Source organism: Xenopus tropicalis, chromosome 7, assembly GCF_000004195.4.
Source record: "Xenopus tropicalis strain Nigerian chromosome 7, UCB_Xtro_10.0, whole genome shotgun sequence".
NCBI lineage: Eukaryota > Metazoa > Chordata > Amphibia > Anura > Pipidae > Xenopus > Xenopus tropicalis.
In genome coordinates, this window is record NC_030683.2 from 97,635,334 (window position 1) to 97,654,748 (window position 19,415).

At 30.9% G+C, this 19,415-nt stretch overlaps 1 protein-coding gene across 4 annotated transcripts in view; it reads left to right on the forward strand.

The window, feature by feature from the left end:
• The window catches only part of ajap1 (adherens junctions associated protein 1), a 129,443-nt gene that overhangs the window by 103,060 nt on the left and 6,968 nt on the right, over positions 1-19,415 (forward strand). For 3 of the 4 annotated variants that reach the window (XM_031905176.1, XM_031905175.1, NM_001078895.1), the window contains 2 exon segments: positions 3,213-3,455; positions 14,442-14,573. In XM_031905176.1, the coding sequence (XP_031761036.1) occupies positions 3,213-3,455; positions 14,442-14,514 (316 nt within the window). In that variant the 3' untranslated portion in view covers positions 14,515-14,573. 4 annotated transcript variants of the gene reach the window in all.

A 19,415-nucleotide genomic window follows, 5' to 3' on the forward strand; every position in this document is an offset into this window, starting at 1 on the left:
CTAAACAAGGTAATTTATAAAGATTTCTAAACAAAGCATAATTTAAATTTGAATGGATCTTACTTTAACCTAAAAGAATTTAACAATAAAACTGGCTAATCCAGAGTAAAACCTATTGTTACTTTTAGTTTAAGCAAAATGTATTTACTAGATTTAAGTGATTTAAAGAATCATCAGTAGGTATTCTACTAAACCTTAAACCCTTACAACACTAACAATTTATTTAATATGCCACTTATTTGTTTATTTTAGAGCAAACTATAACTATATATGTTAGGATCCAAACAAAAGCAGTGAATTTACATTTATCTCTAAATGTAATAAAATAATCCCACTACAGGAGTGATTTTTTTTTTAGAATTTATTTATTATTTAATCTTGTCTATGAATGCATATTATGGCCTCATATGGCCTGGTTACCTGGTAGCTTAATTATTTACAATAATTTTAGTCATGGCAGTTAGTGGCAGATTTACTAAAACTCCATAATTTCTAAATTTACTATTTCAAATTTGACTAAACTTGTTTTCCTAAATGTCTAATGTTTACTAAAAAAAAGTTGTAATGAAATCTATAAAGTTTCGAGACAAAAAAAAACTTCAAGAAAAAAGAAGGGACCTTTGCCATTGACTTCTACATGAACTTGGCAAGTTTGATCTGGTGAATTGTCGACTTTGGATTTTTAGCCTTTTAGATGCATAGAAAATCTCAGAAAAGTCCTCACATTTTTTCTCTGTGATTTAAAAAAACAAAAACAAAATTAGAATTGAGTTTAAAACAAAAAATTGATGGCTAATAAATGAACTCCATAATGTTGGTCTCAATCTATAATTTTGACATAACTAAATCTCTAATACACAAATATGAATTGGTTAAAATGATACTCATTTTATTTGCTGCAAGATCATATTTTAGTTGCTATTTTAGGGAAATAGACAGCAAATCTGATAGGAGAGTAAAAAAAATATTGAAATAGCTTTATTGTGGATTATAATTAATTCTCTAGAACTAAGACTATGCTATTTTTATCTGTAGTCCCATTCCCTGTAGTCTACCATGTCTTGCTTCTGAGGTGAGTATGGGGTAACCTCCATACTGATAAAAATGGTCAAAAAAGAGATGCAATACTCTACACAGGGATAGATTGCCAGTTGAATATAACTATATTGTCCTCTTAAAGTAATACATGCCTTAATGTGCATAAATATTAGTCAGTATTAAATATTTGGCCAATCCTAGTATGTCTTACGTCCAAGAATACCTGGTGATTACTAACACATACTGTTTAATAATAAGAATTATAAAACTGATATTATAATATTACAACTAAGAGGCAGATTTATCAAAATGTGAGATTAGATTTAATCAAAGAAAAACTCACAAATGTTCTATTTGTTCCATTTGAGTTAAGGAAGTATCAGATGGTATAATATTGTATAATATTTGTGTTTTGCCTACTTCGTCTAAATTCACTTTTTAAAAAAAACGTGAATGTCTTTTCATTGATTAAAAAATACAATTACAAAAAGAACACGAATGAAAAAAATTGTGAAACAAATATGAAGGTGAAAACAAATATCTCAAAATCTTCAATTACTTAAGAAGTTTCATGCGATTACAAGTGATTATATTTTGCAAAGAACAACTTGACAATTGACTTCTTCATGACCGCATCAGCTTTTAGATGATGTAGTTTTGTACTAGAGTTTTGTGTGTGTTATTTTACATTTATTAATTTCTGAAAATTCATGGTTTTAGAGTGATTATTTAAATACACAATTTTTTGTGCTAAAAAGTTTGATTTGGGAAAAGAAACAAATCTGAACTTTTATAAATCTTTTTTTACATTTTGCACCCCTATAGTATATAAGCGCTTAGGTATACATTTGTACATCAGTAGCACAATTCCTGTTTTTTTTCCTTACCACCAAAATAAATCTAATAAAATGTTAATGGCCAGTGTATTTTATGAAGATAAAGCATTTTGCAATTTATTGCTTGTTCTCCAGGTGCCTAAGCTGTCTTCCTAAGCAGCATTAAAACAAGCTTCAAGTGATTTGTTAACTGTTTTGTAACTTTTAAGGGCCATAAAAGTGAGGTTTAGTAAAGTTTTTCCTAAATTAATCAACCTTTTTTGTAAGGTTAATATAGTTTCTTGCAAATGATTATAGCTAATTAAAATAAAGTAAATTGCTTGTCCTCTGAAATTCCTGCAATACTATTCCATTCCAGAGAAGGTATTATGATCAAGTAAACATACTATAAATGTGCTTTGCCTGACTGACATTTTGCACAGTTAATTTTTTAAAAATTATATTTTACTTCATTAAGGTGATGCCCAGTATATGCAATCAACATATTTTCTAAAATAGACAATTTGTAACCCATTGGTATATTTACATCTGGATGATAGATATCTGGCTAATTTTAAGATGATTCAGGCTTGGCTTTAACTTCTCATGCTCATTGTTGGCAAACGCATAAAACTGAAAGCAATGAAATAGAATCCAACAATCTTGCTGCACTGCTTTGTTTTTCAGAAAACGGTACCTCCTTTAGGTGTGCCCCAGCAGTCTGGTTTAGAAGAGAAAGGGCTCTCATTTAAGGATTTTCAAGCCATTCTTATTATATATATATATACAGTATATATATTTGTTTTCCCTTTATTGTCTATTTCTACCTTATGGCATGCTGCAGTCACTGAATTTACATAGAAGATGAAAACATATATATATATATATATAAATTAGAAAAATACAACTAGACTTACAAACTAAACAGAAGAAAAGGAATATACAGTAATAAAAAAATGAAATGTTTATACAGAAGGCATGTTGAACTTGAATAATGTGTTAGGAGTAACATTCAGTGTGGGTCACATACACACTAAAGAAAAAGATGATCACAAATGAGTGTGAATGCATATCTCTATTCTTGAATTCAGTATTAACAATGTTTTTTCTTTAGAATTTTTGCCATTTTAACTAACCACAAAAAAACAGAACTTAATAAAATATTCTAGAACAATGTTAAAGATTAGGGGCATATTTAATTAAAAAGTATGAGAAGAATCTAGGTGGTGCAGTGTAGAAGAGTGTAGCCCACTTGCATCTCCAAAATACTACCTTGTATGCCTTGTATATTTTTTTATATGCAGTATGTATTGTGTAAATAATTTGTGTAATATAAAAAGTTGTTTATTTCTTTTCTAGCTGTGCACAAAGTGGAAATGCCAGGCGTAACAGCCACCAGAGGAAGATTAATCAGCAAGAAGAAAGTTGTCAAAACTTGACTGACTTTACTCCAGCCAGTGTTCCCAGCAACATGGATATATTCACAGCATACAATGAAACCCTTCACTGTTCTCATGAATGCATAAGGACACCAGTACCTGTATACACAGATGAGGCTTTGCACCAAACTGGAGCATTTAAGACCACATTCAATGGCAATAGGTGAGAAATGCCATATTTTCACATAACAAAGCTGTGTGTCTCTCTATAGATATAGATAGCTATTTCTAGTTGATACAGAGGATGATGGAAAAAAATCATCAAAGTTATTTCCAATTTTCCAAAGGGAAACAATTGCTTCCTTAATCCAAAAGAGGAGTTGGGCCAATTCCTGGATCTAACTGGTACTAGGAGTATTTCAGTGACCATGTATTTTCATACTAGCTAAGAGTAATAGCACACAAGAATGGTATACAAATAACCCAAAAATGTAGATGTACTAAAATTGCCTGGAATAGCATATGGAAGTAGTATTATGGAAGCATATGGAAGTAGTATTAAAGTATTTAAAGTATTTTAGTATTTAAAGTATTTAATAAGGCATCCAAACAGTTGAAGTAATACAAGACAATTAAAGCATTAGGCTAAAAAAAATATATTTGTTATTTACTGACAAACTAAATGAAATTAAGCTCTCCCATTTTTCCACTACTTATGCTAGCTTTGCATGATGGCCTTAATAGGGTTTAAGACAAACAACATCAATAATTGCAGTCATACTGTGTGGCTACCTTGCTCTTACCTCTTTTAAGACCTGTAGTGGAATGTAATAGAAGTCATACGTTGTACATGGAATAAAACATTTTTTGACAGATGCTATATTGTGAAATCTAAATATGTGCTCAATATATTTTTAAAGACCTCCTTAAAAGTGGCAGGTTTTTCCTTTTTTAAAAAAGTTTACATATGCTGAAAACAAATGTAAGCAAAAACAATGTTAATATTATTAGATATTATTAGTGGTTTTTATTTTTTTCCCATTTTTAAAATACCCAGTCAGTAGACTAAAATGGTAAAATGACAGGGAAGAAACAGGAAATTTTAAAAAGATTTATTCACTAAACTTGTACTTCAATATATTTAACTAACTTTTTATATTGTAAACAAAGAGTATGTTTATAATATCTTTTATATTTTCATATGTGATATCTGTTAATTTCACCTGCTTCCATTTGCAACAACTACTTTATGAATGAATGTGTCTACATGATTAAAACCTATGTACAGTAGGAGCACACATATAATTATTTAATTGTTCATATAAGATACACTTAGAACTTGAATTTTTATTGTGATTCTGTTGGTAGAGTGCATTACCAATATAAATACAACATTGTTTCTACAGTATACATACTCTGTTGCCAAAGTAAACTTTGTTACTTCACTTTCTTGATCAACAAATAGGACATTAGAGCATCTCTGTAATTGAACAAGGTTAGCCTTAAATATTCTCTTAATTTTATGGTGACAATTGCTATTATGCCTCTCAAGGAGAACCAATTATTTGGCACATAATCCACTGCATATTTTATTATTCATAAACAACAGTTGCTTAAAAAGAGATGAAAGAGAGGGTTTAGTAATTTTTTTTATTGAATATCCGAGTTTGATAAAATTGCAGGATTTTGAAGCTCAACTGCATGCAATTTACAGAGCAGGGCAGAAATACATTTTATGAATTATGCAGAAATAAATTGTATTTATTGTTCATATACAGTTGAGGTATCCCAGATATATATTGATATCTTCATAGCAATATCCAGTAATGTGCAGTATACGTATTGTGGTGGTATATGTATTTACTATGCCTGTGTTTTGGCAGCATGACATGCATAAATTAAATATTATATTTTTAAATGTGAAAAAAGACCCCCACTATCTGCCTGTTAACACCCTCTAATGCACTTATAATCCAAACATCATAGTTTAAGTGTTTCATTCCTTTTACCAGTTTAGTTGTATATCTTTGCACTCCCTTGAATTAATGCCCTTTTTTATGCAAGATAGTACTTTATTTGCTTAAGTAACCAGTAAGTAATACTGTCTAGAGGTATATTTTCTTATGAATTAAAGAGTCCCCACCATACTATCATTTAGTGTATAACTCATATTTATGTTATTTCTATCAAAGTTGATTACCTTGCTTTTATCAAATCATTTGCCGATTTGCTGCTCAGTTCTCCAATTTAGTAATATGTTTCTGCATAGTTGCAACATCCTGCATGGAATTAGTAACCTACTGTGTGGCACTGTATCAAATAGTTTGAAAAAACCTAAATAGGTCACAACCTCCTGAACCCCAATGTCTAGATTGCTGCTTACTTCCTTATAGCAGGCAATTATATTTGTCGGGCAACTATGCTGGCACAAACTTTTAGGGGGAGATTTACAAAGACCTGAATGCTCGGAGCGTTCATGCGAACGCTCCAAGCGTATACTCGGCAATTTTTTTGCGCGCCCACACGAAAAAATTTGGAAAGGCTCTGCCGCTGTTTGCAATGGTTCAGTATGAAAATTCCGTGACTTTCGGATCACCAATATGATATTATCGTGACTAATACGATTTTTTCGTAAGCATTTTCGTGATATTTGCGATCTTCAGAAATTTTCGTTTCCAATCCGAATTTTTCCCATTCGAGATTCAAACTCATGTTTTGATAAATCTGCCCCTTAGTATTCTCATTTACAATGTATTCAAGTAGTTTATCCCTTATTTACCCTTCCAAAAGCTTTTGTACCAATTTTGTAACATTAGGGATGAGCAAATTTTTCTGCCAGGTTCCATTATAAAAAAAATGCCCATACACACTCATTGGCCACCAAAAAAGATGCACAATATGGAAAAAGTCTCAGCAAAAAAACTCATTGACTTTAATGCATTTTGCACATTTTCACCATTTCGAGAATTTTTGGTGAAGCAAAACAAGACAGATTCACTCATCACTATTAACAGGCTTATAGTTTTCAGGCTGAGAGTGGAAACCCCATTTTTAATAATGGCAACACATTAGCAATTTGCCAATCTGTCTAGAAAATAAACTAAAGCAGTTTGGTAATCACAAAGCTAAGCTCTTTTACTACCCTGAGATGAATGTTGTCTTCTCCTTCATTTATCTTGAGCCTTGTTTTCTTTGGGTCACCCATTCATTAATAATTATATATTTAGAATTGGTTCTATTAAAAAAGAAGCCTTCATTAGCTGGTTTCTTAGTTGTGTAGACAGATAAAAAATATTTGCTTTTCCCCCTGCTCGCCCACCCACCATTTCTCTCACTGTGCTATGATACTAAGGATCCTACCCTTTCTTACTATTTTCTTATACTGTCTACATATTGATTGGATTTATTCTTACTTCTCTAATATCTTCATTGGATTCATTTTTGCATGCTTTGTTGATGTCTTATATTTATTAACATTGAATATATTGTAAATAAAATAAATTAAAAGAAAGATCTGCTCTAAGAGAGTTATAAATATATATATAACTTGGGATTTTGATTCAGAACATACAGTTTTCTTTAAGTGAACAGTCTTTAACTAAAATTTCTATAGTTCAAAGTTGGAAGTATTTTTCACTCCGTATCATACTTCTAAGTAAGATGGAGAAAAAGATGTACAAAATAATAATGTCATCAGCCAAAAACTGACAGAAGTCATAGTATATTCTCACAGATGAAACTGTATTAATTAATTGTATTAAGAATGGTATCACTACTGCTCTAGGGAATGTAGACATATAGAGACTTGCATTTTGTGTTTTATCAAGTTCTCCATATGGGCTATGTATACATGAGGGACTGTGCTTTCTATGAGCTTTGTTAACAATTTTGTTTTCCTTAGAGGTAAAATAAGGTTTAAGTAAAATGTCTTTCATTGTGGCATGTAGAAAGCACTTACATATCTAATGAGATGCAGTTTAGAAATGGTTGAAAGAGCGAGAGCAAAATTGACCAAGTTTGTTTTCTTCAAATGTAATGAAAAATACAGTATATCCTGTATGCTTTTCACTTTTCTAGGTTTATTACAGGTATAGAACCTTTTAACCAGAATGCTTAGGGCCTGGGGTTTTCCCAGATATGGGTTCTTTCTGTAATTTGGGTCACCATACAATAAATCTACTAAAAATTATTTAAAGACAAAATAAACCGACTAGGGCAGTTTTTCCACCAATATTAATTCACGCTAGCTTAGTTAGGAAAAACATTTCTCTCAGTGCTAAACCACATAAACAGTAATACTTAAATCTGCATGTAAAAGGACTACATCACTTACAAAGTATCATACACTCATGAAGTAAATCTATGCTTTGTAAGAATTTTTACAAACATTTGCTTGATATCATAAAAGATAGGAATGATAAAGAAATATATAATTACATTACACTGAGCTCTCAATGTGAACCCAAAGTCTTTGTTTGACCATTATTCTGTGAAATAGTTATTAGTGATAATATAGTAACAGTGGAGCAGAATTGCCACAGTCCGGTTACACATAACAAGCAACAGATTTCTGGTTCTATATAGCTATAGACAAACAAAAATAATTACTGACTGGATGCTGATAACTTTATTGGGACAGTTTAGCACATATTTTAGTAAAAACATCATAGTGACTTCTGATAAACCAAATAAATCATATCCGCAACAGAGTTTTAAATTATATATAGATTTTGCAAAAATGACATATATCAGTTGCCAACCTTGGCTTATATATTCTATCCAGCATTTCTTAAATCCAGAGGATTGCTCCAGAAATGTAAAACAGAACATAATCCTACTCAGCCCATATTTTTACTTGAATGTCAAAACTGAAGATAAGTGACTACTGGGATACCACTTTAAGAATGTATCTACCTGTGTTGTTTTTAAATTAATGCAGATTACTTTTATTTACTTATTGATTTATAAGGAATTAACATGTTGTAAATTAATTCCACTTTTAAAGGAAATAGAATTTGTGTGAGTAGTATATCCATGGATAAACCTCATGAGATGTTTAGGGATTGTCTTTCCCTTTAAAATACTAGAAGCTCAAACAGTATTATAGAAACTTGAATGGAACAAAGATTTATACCTAATAAAGTCCATCAGGAACCTAAAAAGAAGACAGGAATTGCAGGTCTACATACTAATATGACCACTTCCAAAGAGCAATAATTCTCTATTAAAGGATTTGTTGAAATACTGTGCAACAACTAACTCCCTTTGTTCCTTCAAATAGCTTTAAAAATAATCTGTTCAGAATGTGTGATCCATTTTTATAATATATGTATCTGAGAATTATTGATTCACTCCTTAAATTTCAAAAACACTCTGCTTTGTTTTTTTTATTAGTGCAATGCTTGTTATGGATGCTATATTTTGATATATTTATACATTTTTCCAATTAGATTTCCAGAGCTAATGTTTTGTATTAGGTCCTTATCAATACCCCAAAATTTTTACTTCTGGTCCCTAAGGAAGCCATTGCAGTAGTTAAATTCTGTAGCAATCCCATTGAGTAAAACTATTTTGGCACACTTTTGAATGATCCTGATAATCTAAAAGTGACTACATATTTTGTGTATTTTTGGGGGGATATTCTAAGAAACCCTGCTTACTTACTATTCAGGAATGAACTTCAAGATAAAATAATGGGCTTTGGTGTCTGTCAAGTTTATGAATCTGTCATTATTAAGATTGTGTTTATATATTCTTTCTATCTTTTCTACTGAATTTATTCTGTAGGAGTAATATCTGATATGGAGGTCCCTACATTTATCTAGGTTAAACTTATTTGTGTTTTTCTAGTCTGTATTCTAACTTGGTGGAAGCGACAATTGCTATATTAGAGCTCCAAGAAAAACAATATTTAAAAATATATACTTTATTCATGTTTGATGCAAACAATACATTTTGATGGAGCTGTTGTCAGTATTATGTACTATTCGGTAGATTGTTGTATAAAAGAACATTAATACATTGCTTGCTCTCAAGCTATAACATTTAAAAGTTAAAATAACTTTAAAAAGTAATAGAATGATGTAAACTAAATTTTTCGTATGGTCTTTGTTATTTATTTTGCATGCTTTTGGAATTATTAGCACTCTTATTCTGCCTATTTCCAGCCTGCAACTGAAAAAGCTACCTGGTTGTTGAGGCTTCTGACACCAAACACACATGGACTATGAGGTTTTAATTATATTGTTATTCTTATTTTGAATTGATTTCTTTTCAGTCCCTCTTTTATTCATTTCCCATTCTAACTTCTGAACTGCTTCTTGGTTGTTAAGATAATTTTAAAAAATAAAAAGTAGTTACAAATTGTCTTAGAATAATTTTATGGTAAGCTACCCCTCTTAAAACTGATTTAGCAATCAGAAATATAAACACTGCAAGCATTGGTTGCTGTTTACCTAGAACTGTATTTATCACTGAACATGGTCTTATATAAAACTATACTTGTGCATAAGAAGTAATTATTTAAGAATTAATAAAACAACAAGTTCCACTAAGGGAATTGGATGTTCTATTTGTTGATCAAGATAAAGTGATACACACTATTGTAAAAATTATTTTTCATAGTTTATGTCTACATAAACATGTCTACATACTTTTGTTTTTAAGAAATATGAAATATGGCTTTCCTGGTCTTCTTGAAGTGCAAAATGGCATACAAGTCCATCTGTTGCATTTTTCACAAATTAAGACTACGCTGATTACGATACATATCAGATCTACACATGAAACTGTTTAACAACTGGATCTATTCAACGGAAAATTCAAAAGCTTCCCAGGAAAATATATATTACTACTTGATAATGTAGCATCTTAGTGATGTTTAAAAATAACAGCAATTATTACTGAACTTTAATCATAAAGAAGACTGATTTTTATATGAAATACAATCTTCTACAGTGACAACTGCACCCTAATTTGGATATAATGCAATTTAATGTGCTTACAAGCATACACTATAGCATATTATATTTCTTAATCAGTGAGACTGAAACTGATTTTGTATTATTTAGTTATGGGATACATAATATCTCCCATAATTTAATCATTCAAATTTATAAAAACAATCCCCTTTTTCTCTGTAATTGTACTTGATCCCACCTAAGATATCATTAAAAAAAAGCAAGATAATCCTTTTGGGGTTAATCAATGTTTAAATTATTTTTTAGTAGATTTAAGGTATGGAGATCCCTTATCCAGAAGAGCCTAAGTCCTAAGCATTCTGGATAATAAGTTTCATACCTGTACTAAACAAAATATAGTAATATTTCCCATGAAAACATCTTAAAAACTGAGAGATAAAAAATGAAATAAAATATAAAGGCTGTGAGGTATTTTTTGAGCCTGTATTTGTAAGAGAGATTTTGAATACTTACATTTTTAAGACACAAAAAAATGTCAAAAATCTGCATCTAAGCCTTTAGCAATGACTTGTTGGTTGACAGTTTAGTAATGGGGGCTCTAGTAAGGACAGAGTTGTATCAGTAACTCATAATCACGTAACAAGATAGTTTGTCAAGAGCATGTGTATATTTGTCTGTGTGTTTTAAAATTATACCTCATCGGTCTTATGTGTTATGGTAACTGTTGTATAGACAGAACAATATGCAAAATGGTGATATGATAATTTTGCTAAAATACTTTGTCCTGATAAGTGTATTAATTATGCAATTAACTAATTAATTAATTAATTAGTTAATGTAATTAACTAATGTATTATTAGGTTAGTCATGTTTTTCAGTCTCATATTTGCACTTAAACGTTACACAATTTTTGTTGAGTATTGAGTTGTATATATTAGGTCACCTCCGTACACAATCATTTTCTTGGTAAATGGTATTGCATATAAGTATGACTTGGATAAGCATTATTTTAAGCCCTATTATACACCACACTGAATATTTATAAGACATCTGTAGTCTATAAGAAAATGAAGAGAAAGCAAACAGTATTTTAAGAAAGAAACACATGTGTGTGAATATATATGTAGTGAATAATGTAACCCCTATTGTAAAATCTAAGCAAATATTAAGTCATCTATGATTTCCATGATCATATAAAGGCACAAGGTCAAAGGCTGATAATGTAAGTTAATATTTCATTATGAAAGTTTCATTACAAAAAAAATCCTTATTTTTCTCTAAATTAAAACCTTTGAAAAACACATACATTATAAAATTATTAATCCTTCAAACATAGGCATCTCACAAACAATATACGTGGGCTTTTCAAATGTTATTTATTTTTTTTCATCAACGAGGTATATTGTAAACAAGAAATGATAAAATGTATACATTTGAGAGATTTTGTACTTGCATGGGAAAATGTAGGTTCACAGAACATTTACTATCCAGTAAATTTGTGGAAATAGTACAGGAAAATGTATATTATTTATAAAACTGAAGCATTATTTATAATCTCCCATACATGGCAGTTCTACTGCTCCTTCTATACATAGCACTTAAGTACCCAATCATTCCATTCCAGTTGCTGTGATTATCTATTCTGCACAATCAAGGCATTATTTTAGATAACTATCATTCAAAATTTAATTTGCCAGTGATTTACTTTTTTTGACCAAGCCCAGCCTTGGTATGACGAAGTTAAGAACTAATGTGATAGACCAAATCTACAGATATTGTGAAAGGACTATAATACATAGCTATGACTAGCAACAGGGGTCTGGGAGGAGAATTACGGAATGAAGAATAAGAATAGTCTCCTTTTATAACCAGATTATATCTTCAAGCAGTCTTTAAATCATATCCAAAGAAGTAATAACATTTCCTGTAAAACTCATATCTTAATAGATCAGTGTATTTAGATTTTGATTACCAAGAAGCACTATAAAAAGGGTTAATATGTGTTTAAAATAATAATTTACTTTGCTTTATAGTTAATAGTTTGTAATATTGTCCAGTGAATCATTTTTAGGTGTGAAACATGTATATAGAATTATACTGGCTTTTTATAATAGGGTACATCTTTAGCTCCACAGCTGTATCATGACTCCTGTTATACTAACATACATACACCAATCGATTTTACAGCTGAAAATGAAAGATTACATGTCCTGCAGGGGTGATTTTGAAGTTGAAGTTTTTGCTCTAAATAAGCCCTTAATTGTAAGGTTTAGCTTTAAGATTTTCCGTTGACTAGACCCTGGTAATATTGGTTTTAAGATTGAAATTGACTGCACAAACAGTTGTAATTGGCAAGAATTTTCAAACCATTTCACACATTTTAATTTATTATATTAAAAATGTTCCCCAGTAGTTCAAACTGGGTAATTTAATTAATTTAATTTTTTTAGAACTTTATTTTTCATTAAATAGCACGTTTGCATCTTGTTGGGGATTGTATGTTGGCATCAGTTATTTTACTCATCGGTGTGCATGTCTAAGTTGTAAAGGGTTCATTGCTTTTTATTTGACTTTAAAGTGATGCTTTGTGGGAAGCATTGGCCTCAAAATAGATTAATATGTGAAGAAAAGTGTTGTTCATCCTATTTATATAATATTGATGGTATTATTTAGAAAACAAGCTAAACATCTGCATATAATTAATTGATTATAAAATGCACTCTTCAGAACCAAATCACAGCAAGATATAATGCTGCACTAAATAATTTATGATATACTTGTGCTCTGGTACAGGCTGGTTGCACCTGTTTGACATGTAAGACACAAACACATACAACATGTGTCCAGGTGCAAGATTCTCTGTACTTAGTACTTGCATTAGGTGTTACACATTGGGTAATAGAGATTAGTACTCATTTGAATCTATTAAGCATGATAAAATGTACTATAAAATCCAGAGTAGAAATGCATTAAATAACTTTGCAAGCCACTTCATTTTTATTTCTTTATTCTTAGTTTCTATAATTCAGTTTTGTTAATAAGTTTGGTTTCTAATACAGAATAAATTCATGCACCCATCACCTAAATATAGTGATGAGTAGTGATGAGTAGCCATGAGTGAATCTGGCCCGATTACCTTTCCCTGGAAAATGTGAGAATCTTTGAAAAGATTCATGAAACAGCAAAAATGTCCTTTATAAAATACTATATATGTCTGCATGACTTGATACGAGGAACCTTTTTTTATTGAATCACAGATAAGTCCCCATTTTTTTTACGCACATGATCATTTTTTTTCTGCGGGCGGCAATTTTTTTGGTGTGCAGCAAATTTTGATGCCCATTTCGTGAAATAATCCACCAATGGTGAAACTTGGAAATTCCCCATGAATCCATGCCTGGTGAATTATTTCCCATATCACTTGTGATGAGCGAATCTGTCCCATTTTGCTTCACCAAAATTTGATTTGAGAAACTGTTGCTGATACCGCATGATTTTTTTGATGCGTGTCACTTTATTTTTTGCTGTAACCGCAACTTATTTAGTAGGACTGTGACTTTTTCCTTGCTCTGTAAATTTTTGATGCATGAATTTTTGTGGCAGAAAAAAAGAAGCCAATGGCAAAATGCTGAATTTTGACATGAATCCATGTCTGGCAAATTTGGTCATCATTACCTAAATACAACAAACAAAATGGCTAATGATAATGTTTCTATATATTTTATAATAGATTTTCTAGTTTGGCATCCAACTTTTAAGCAAAAACGAGGCTAAATATTCTCAGTATCAAAAATAGTATTACCTCTATTTCACAATTGTTCTCCTTATTTAAAAGGGTACATAGCTTAGAATTAAATACATGTAACATCTTCTATAAACATTTTACTTCCCTTACTCTTCATTCTTATTTTTGAATGAAAATCTGTAGACTTGTGTAGACTTGGAACTAAAATCAATCTTATTTTGAATGAACATATAAAGAAATAGGTGTATTCATATATAATATTATATGGTACTAAATAACTCATCAGCAACAGCATCCTCAACTGAATTATAGGCTAGATTTATTAAAACATTTCCAAACTCACTACATTTAATTTTATTGCACATTTTATAAAGACTACATTACTTTTCTATGCAAAGAGAGGCCAACATTCCAATACAGCATCATTTTACAGCAGATTTTTTAAGTCTAAGAAAAAAATCTATTTTTGCAGCAGGCCTAGTTAGGCTTGCTTTTTATGTATTAAATACAAGCACGCGCAAGCCTTTTTTTCTGCTCGCTGCAGACCCACTTCTTCTGATCGGCATCTAATACCCGTGGCCTTTGTATCTGAGAAATGGTTTGAAATCTCCTGCTGACTGGCTGAAGTCTGTTTTTCTTCCTGAGGGCAGGGCAGACGCCATGTTTCTATTTCCTGGTACGTACCACTCTTAAGAAAATCTTTCATTTACCCCATATATTGCACCACATTTTCAAAAATTTCTTTGCATAGGATTTCTTTTTGTACAATCATGAACAAATGCATGCTATGTGTTAATTAAATAACTTTCTATTCAAGAGATTTAATTTATAATTGTAAAATAAAATATAGTCTATTGCAATGTTTTGAAAATATGTTGTACCATGTTTTTAAATTAATTGATTTTAAGTGATTTGATATTTGGGGATAATATCGGAAACAAACAAAAAAAAATAATAATTGTAATATAATACATTTAATTTAGCTAATAGGCTGTATTTCTTAGTTTCCCAACTCAGCAACCTTATTCGAATATTGTAGGACTATAGAGTAAAATATATTGTAAAACGCAATATATGATCGCTTGTAATTTTCTTAAACTAGGTTTCTACTGGGTTGTATTTAAATTATTACAGGTATCGGGCCACTTATCTGGAAACTCATTATCCAGAAAGTTCTGAATTATGGAAATTCCATCTCCCATAGACTCCTTCTTGAAGCCAAAACAATCCTATTGGGTTTAATTAACGTTTAATTAATTTTTTAAGAGACTTAAGGTAGGAGATACGAACTACGGAAGGACCCCTTATCCAGAAAAGCCCAGGTCCCGAGAATTCTGGATAACAGGTCCCATACCTGTATATATTTTTCAATTTAAAAAATGTGTACATACTGTTAACATTTATATAGCAGAATACAAGTTTTATATTATTTATTAATTTATTTTTCCATTTCCTCTCCCACCTTGTCTTCCTAGCATGATAATCCAGTATAATTAGTTGTTGGTAGTTAAATTGTATTATATTTATTGTTCTCATGATCATATTAATGACATGATGAATAAGAATGAAAACAACAATACCCTGTGCCCTCAAAATGTAACATTTGCAGATGTTATTTAGAGGATGATAAACAACATATTCCAAAAAGGCTGCTGCCTTCATGTGAATAAATTAAACAAATTGTGATTACATTTACAAATTGTGATCTGTTAACCACTTAGCTATAAGAAGTTTATTAAAAATATCATAAACTATCCCATATTTTAAGCAGAAATAAATAATGTTTCTTTTTTTCCTCTAGTTTATCACCCCATACTCTTTCTGGACCTCTTTGGTCATATACATGCATTTATTACAATACAGTATATGGTGTCCAAACTCTATTAAGTGGAGGATAAATGGTGCTTTTATGACCCTGTCTTTTGAACTCATCCATGTGTGTATATATTTATATACATACAGGTATGAGATCCATTATTCGGAAACCCGTTATCCAGAAAGAACCAGATTATGGAAAGCCTATCTCCCATAGACTCCATTTAAATCAAATCCTTAAGATTTCTAAAATTGAATTCCTTTTTATCTGGAAAAATAAAACAGTACCTTATACTTGATCCTAACTAAGATATCATTAATCCTTATTGGATGCAACACAATCCAATTGGGTTGAATTAATGTTTTTTTTTTAGTAGACAAGGTATGAAGATCCAAATTACAGAAAGACCCATTGTCCAGAAAACCTTTGGTCCCAAGCATTCTGGATAATGGGTCCTATACATGTATATCTTTTTTTTTCTTTTAATTTTTAGGGGCTTAATTTGTATGCATGCACAAAATAGTTATATCATACTCAAATTTTTGTATATTTGTTAAAGATCAAGTTGACCTGTGTCCTTTTTGGCCCCTCACTAATTGCAGGGGCTCGTTGTGCTATCACTATTTTGCAGTTTAACTTTCTGATACACAAATGCATACATGTGGGAAAAAAAGCTTCACTTGGACAACAGCGAGCATTGTGTGCCATAGCAGCACATGGCTTGAGCTGAATTACAGTTACACCTAAAAATCAATTCTATCTCTAAGTCACCCTGCATTATTTATTTTATAGAAAAATGTATGAAATAATGATTTTGTACAACAAGTCATACTTAATTGATTAGCAATAGCTTGGTGATTGCATATATGTATGTATATATAGTGCTGCTTATATACCTAGTCTTATACACAATATTGTTACAATATATGAATAGTACAGTCAGGTAAATAAAAATTACCCTAAATAAGTTAAACTACATGAAACTCTCCCATTTTAAAAGACAATGGAAGATGGAAGTTCTTGCCCTGTAGTTTTTAGTAGATTGTTTTTAAAAATTGTAATATTATTTAAAATTAATTTCACTACTGCAGTCTAGTACTGCAGCATCATGCACATGTAAAAGAGGTAATAAATCTTTGTACCTTAAAATATCTCATAGTTAATTTGGTATTAAAACTAATGTCCAATTCAGTAGTCCTAGGTATGCTGTAGTTTTAGGAAATATTTTTCAGTTATTATTTTAGTTTGTAAAATGTACATGCATTTATCTATATACTGTAAGATAATACAATATTCTGTAAATATAAAATATTAATTGAAAATGTGAAAAAAATGTGAGTCACTTTGTAGCAAAACCATTTGTCAGCACCCCCTTTCAACATTCTTATCACTGCTCTCCAAAAAACTGCCGTATCTCATTACCGCCATAAAAGTCTTATAGTACATTATTTGTATAGTTAGAATTAGACCTAAAGGAATCTGTGGTAGGAAGATGTAAATAATAGGGACTTATCTGTGATTAAATAAAAAAGTTCCCTTGTATCAAGTCTAAGCAGATTCATTAACATTCATTAAAGTACGATTGAATCCAAATTCATGCTGTGCATATTTTTTGCATACCTGGCGACAATTTGTGAGACAAAATCGTATTTGTCGCGCAGAGAACTAAAGTTTCGGATTCATTAAAGCTTTGTTATCGTGACTTTCCTTGGGTCAGGTTGGAGCTGCAGAGTGCCATTGAGTCCTATGGGAGGCTTCAAAAAACATGCACAGAAGGATCAAAGTCAGAAAGGTTTTCCCACCATTTACGATCGTTTGGTTATGAAAATTTTGTGACTTTCAGATCGCCAATACGATATTATCGTGACTACTACGATTTTTTCGTAAGCATCTTTGTGACATTTTCAAGCATCAGAAATTATCGTATCTAATCCGAATTTTATACATTTCGGGATTCGAACTCATACTTTGATTAATCTGTCCCAATAAATAGTATTTTATAAAGGAAATGGATCAGTATTGATAAATACAATTAGGCATGTACAACAGACAACAAGTTTGTATTCACCTACACGCTAGCACTTTAACTATTGTCCCTTAAATTGTCTCTTGGTGGCACATTGTAAAACTCAATGTCAACTTGTAATATTAAAAATGCAAGCATCAAGAAAGAGAGAAGAACTTTGATTGGAAATGGTCTGGCAAACCAAGATCATATGATAAGTACAAAAGGGATTTTGTTGCATAACAGAAGACATATCAAGGCACAGCTGAGTGCGTACACACATAGAAAAGCGCCCACTTCAACAGAGCAAAGAAGACTTCAGGAAGCAGGGTTAAATGGTCACATGTCAACAAAATGAGTAAGAAGCTTTGCTGGGGGCTCAACAGTAAATTGATTGATAAATCCAAGTTTTGGAGTCATTACAACAAGCTTTTGTATGTTGACTGGTTGAAAGAATGCATTTTGCAATGTTTTAAAGCAAAGTGTAATCATGGAGGAGTTATGGTTTGGGGGTGTTTGTTGGATATAATGCGGGGGACCTATAAAATATGACTGGATTTTTGATCAAAGCAACTGCCACAATATTCTTCATCACCATGCCATACCCTCTGTTATTGGACAACCCTTTGTTATTCAACAGGAAAATTATGCTAATAATACAATGTATTTCCAAGTCTATCAAAACTTTGACAAAGGAAGAAAGCTAAAATTGATGACATGGCCTGTGCAATCCCCTGACTTTAACCCCACTCAGAATATTTAGGGTGAATTTGGTAGAAAGGCCAAGCATAAACTGCCAATTTGTGCAGATTGTTTATAGGAACCTCTGCAGCTGTATTGGAGTGAACTTTCCGATAAATACCTTGAGTCATTAATTAATAGATTATTTGCCGGAGTTGGTTCTGTTGTGATCACTACAAAAAAAGTACAAATTTAGATGTATCAAAATTAGAATTTTTGAATTTAACATTTTTTAAAAATCAGACAAAAATGTTAAAAGCTTAAAAAAATTTGAAAATCTTGATTATCTATTTATGAAAAAAACTGGAATCTTATAGATCCATTATACTTGTCATTTTCAATGAGTGCAAATTTTCAACTTTCAAAAACTTTTAAAAAAATACATCTCCCACTGACTTATATATAAACTTACCAGCTTTTAGATGCCTAATTGTTTCATTTAAATCAATAACATTTTTGCACTTAATAAGTCTCAAATGCACCATTTTTTCCCCACACAGATTTTTCATCATAAAACCATGAAAGTGCAATAAAAATTTTCATTCAAATGTTGATAAATCTGCCCCCCCCCAGTCTTTTTTTATTAGGTTGTCTGTTATTTGTAAATTTACACAGATGTACGCACTCCCCACAATAGCAATTACTGTAGATTTGAAAAAGCTAGTGCAAGTTAAAAAATATAAGAACTGATTAGTTATTATGGATTACTGCACTGGTTATAAATCAGCATCTAAGGAGGGCATTTACTTATAGTCATGTTTCTTTTTCCCCACAATTTGTGTTTTTTGGGCTAAAAATCTTTTTTTTTAGTAGTTTTACTAAAACTTTAACTTTTCTCATTTTTTTATTTTTAAAAATGTGAATAAACTTATTTCCATGAATGTCTGGCAGTTAGCAAAAATCGGAAATGATAAAACACATGCGGAAAAAGTCATAGGAAAGTTGCACAACCTTCG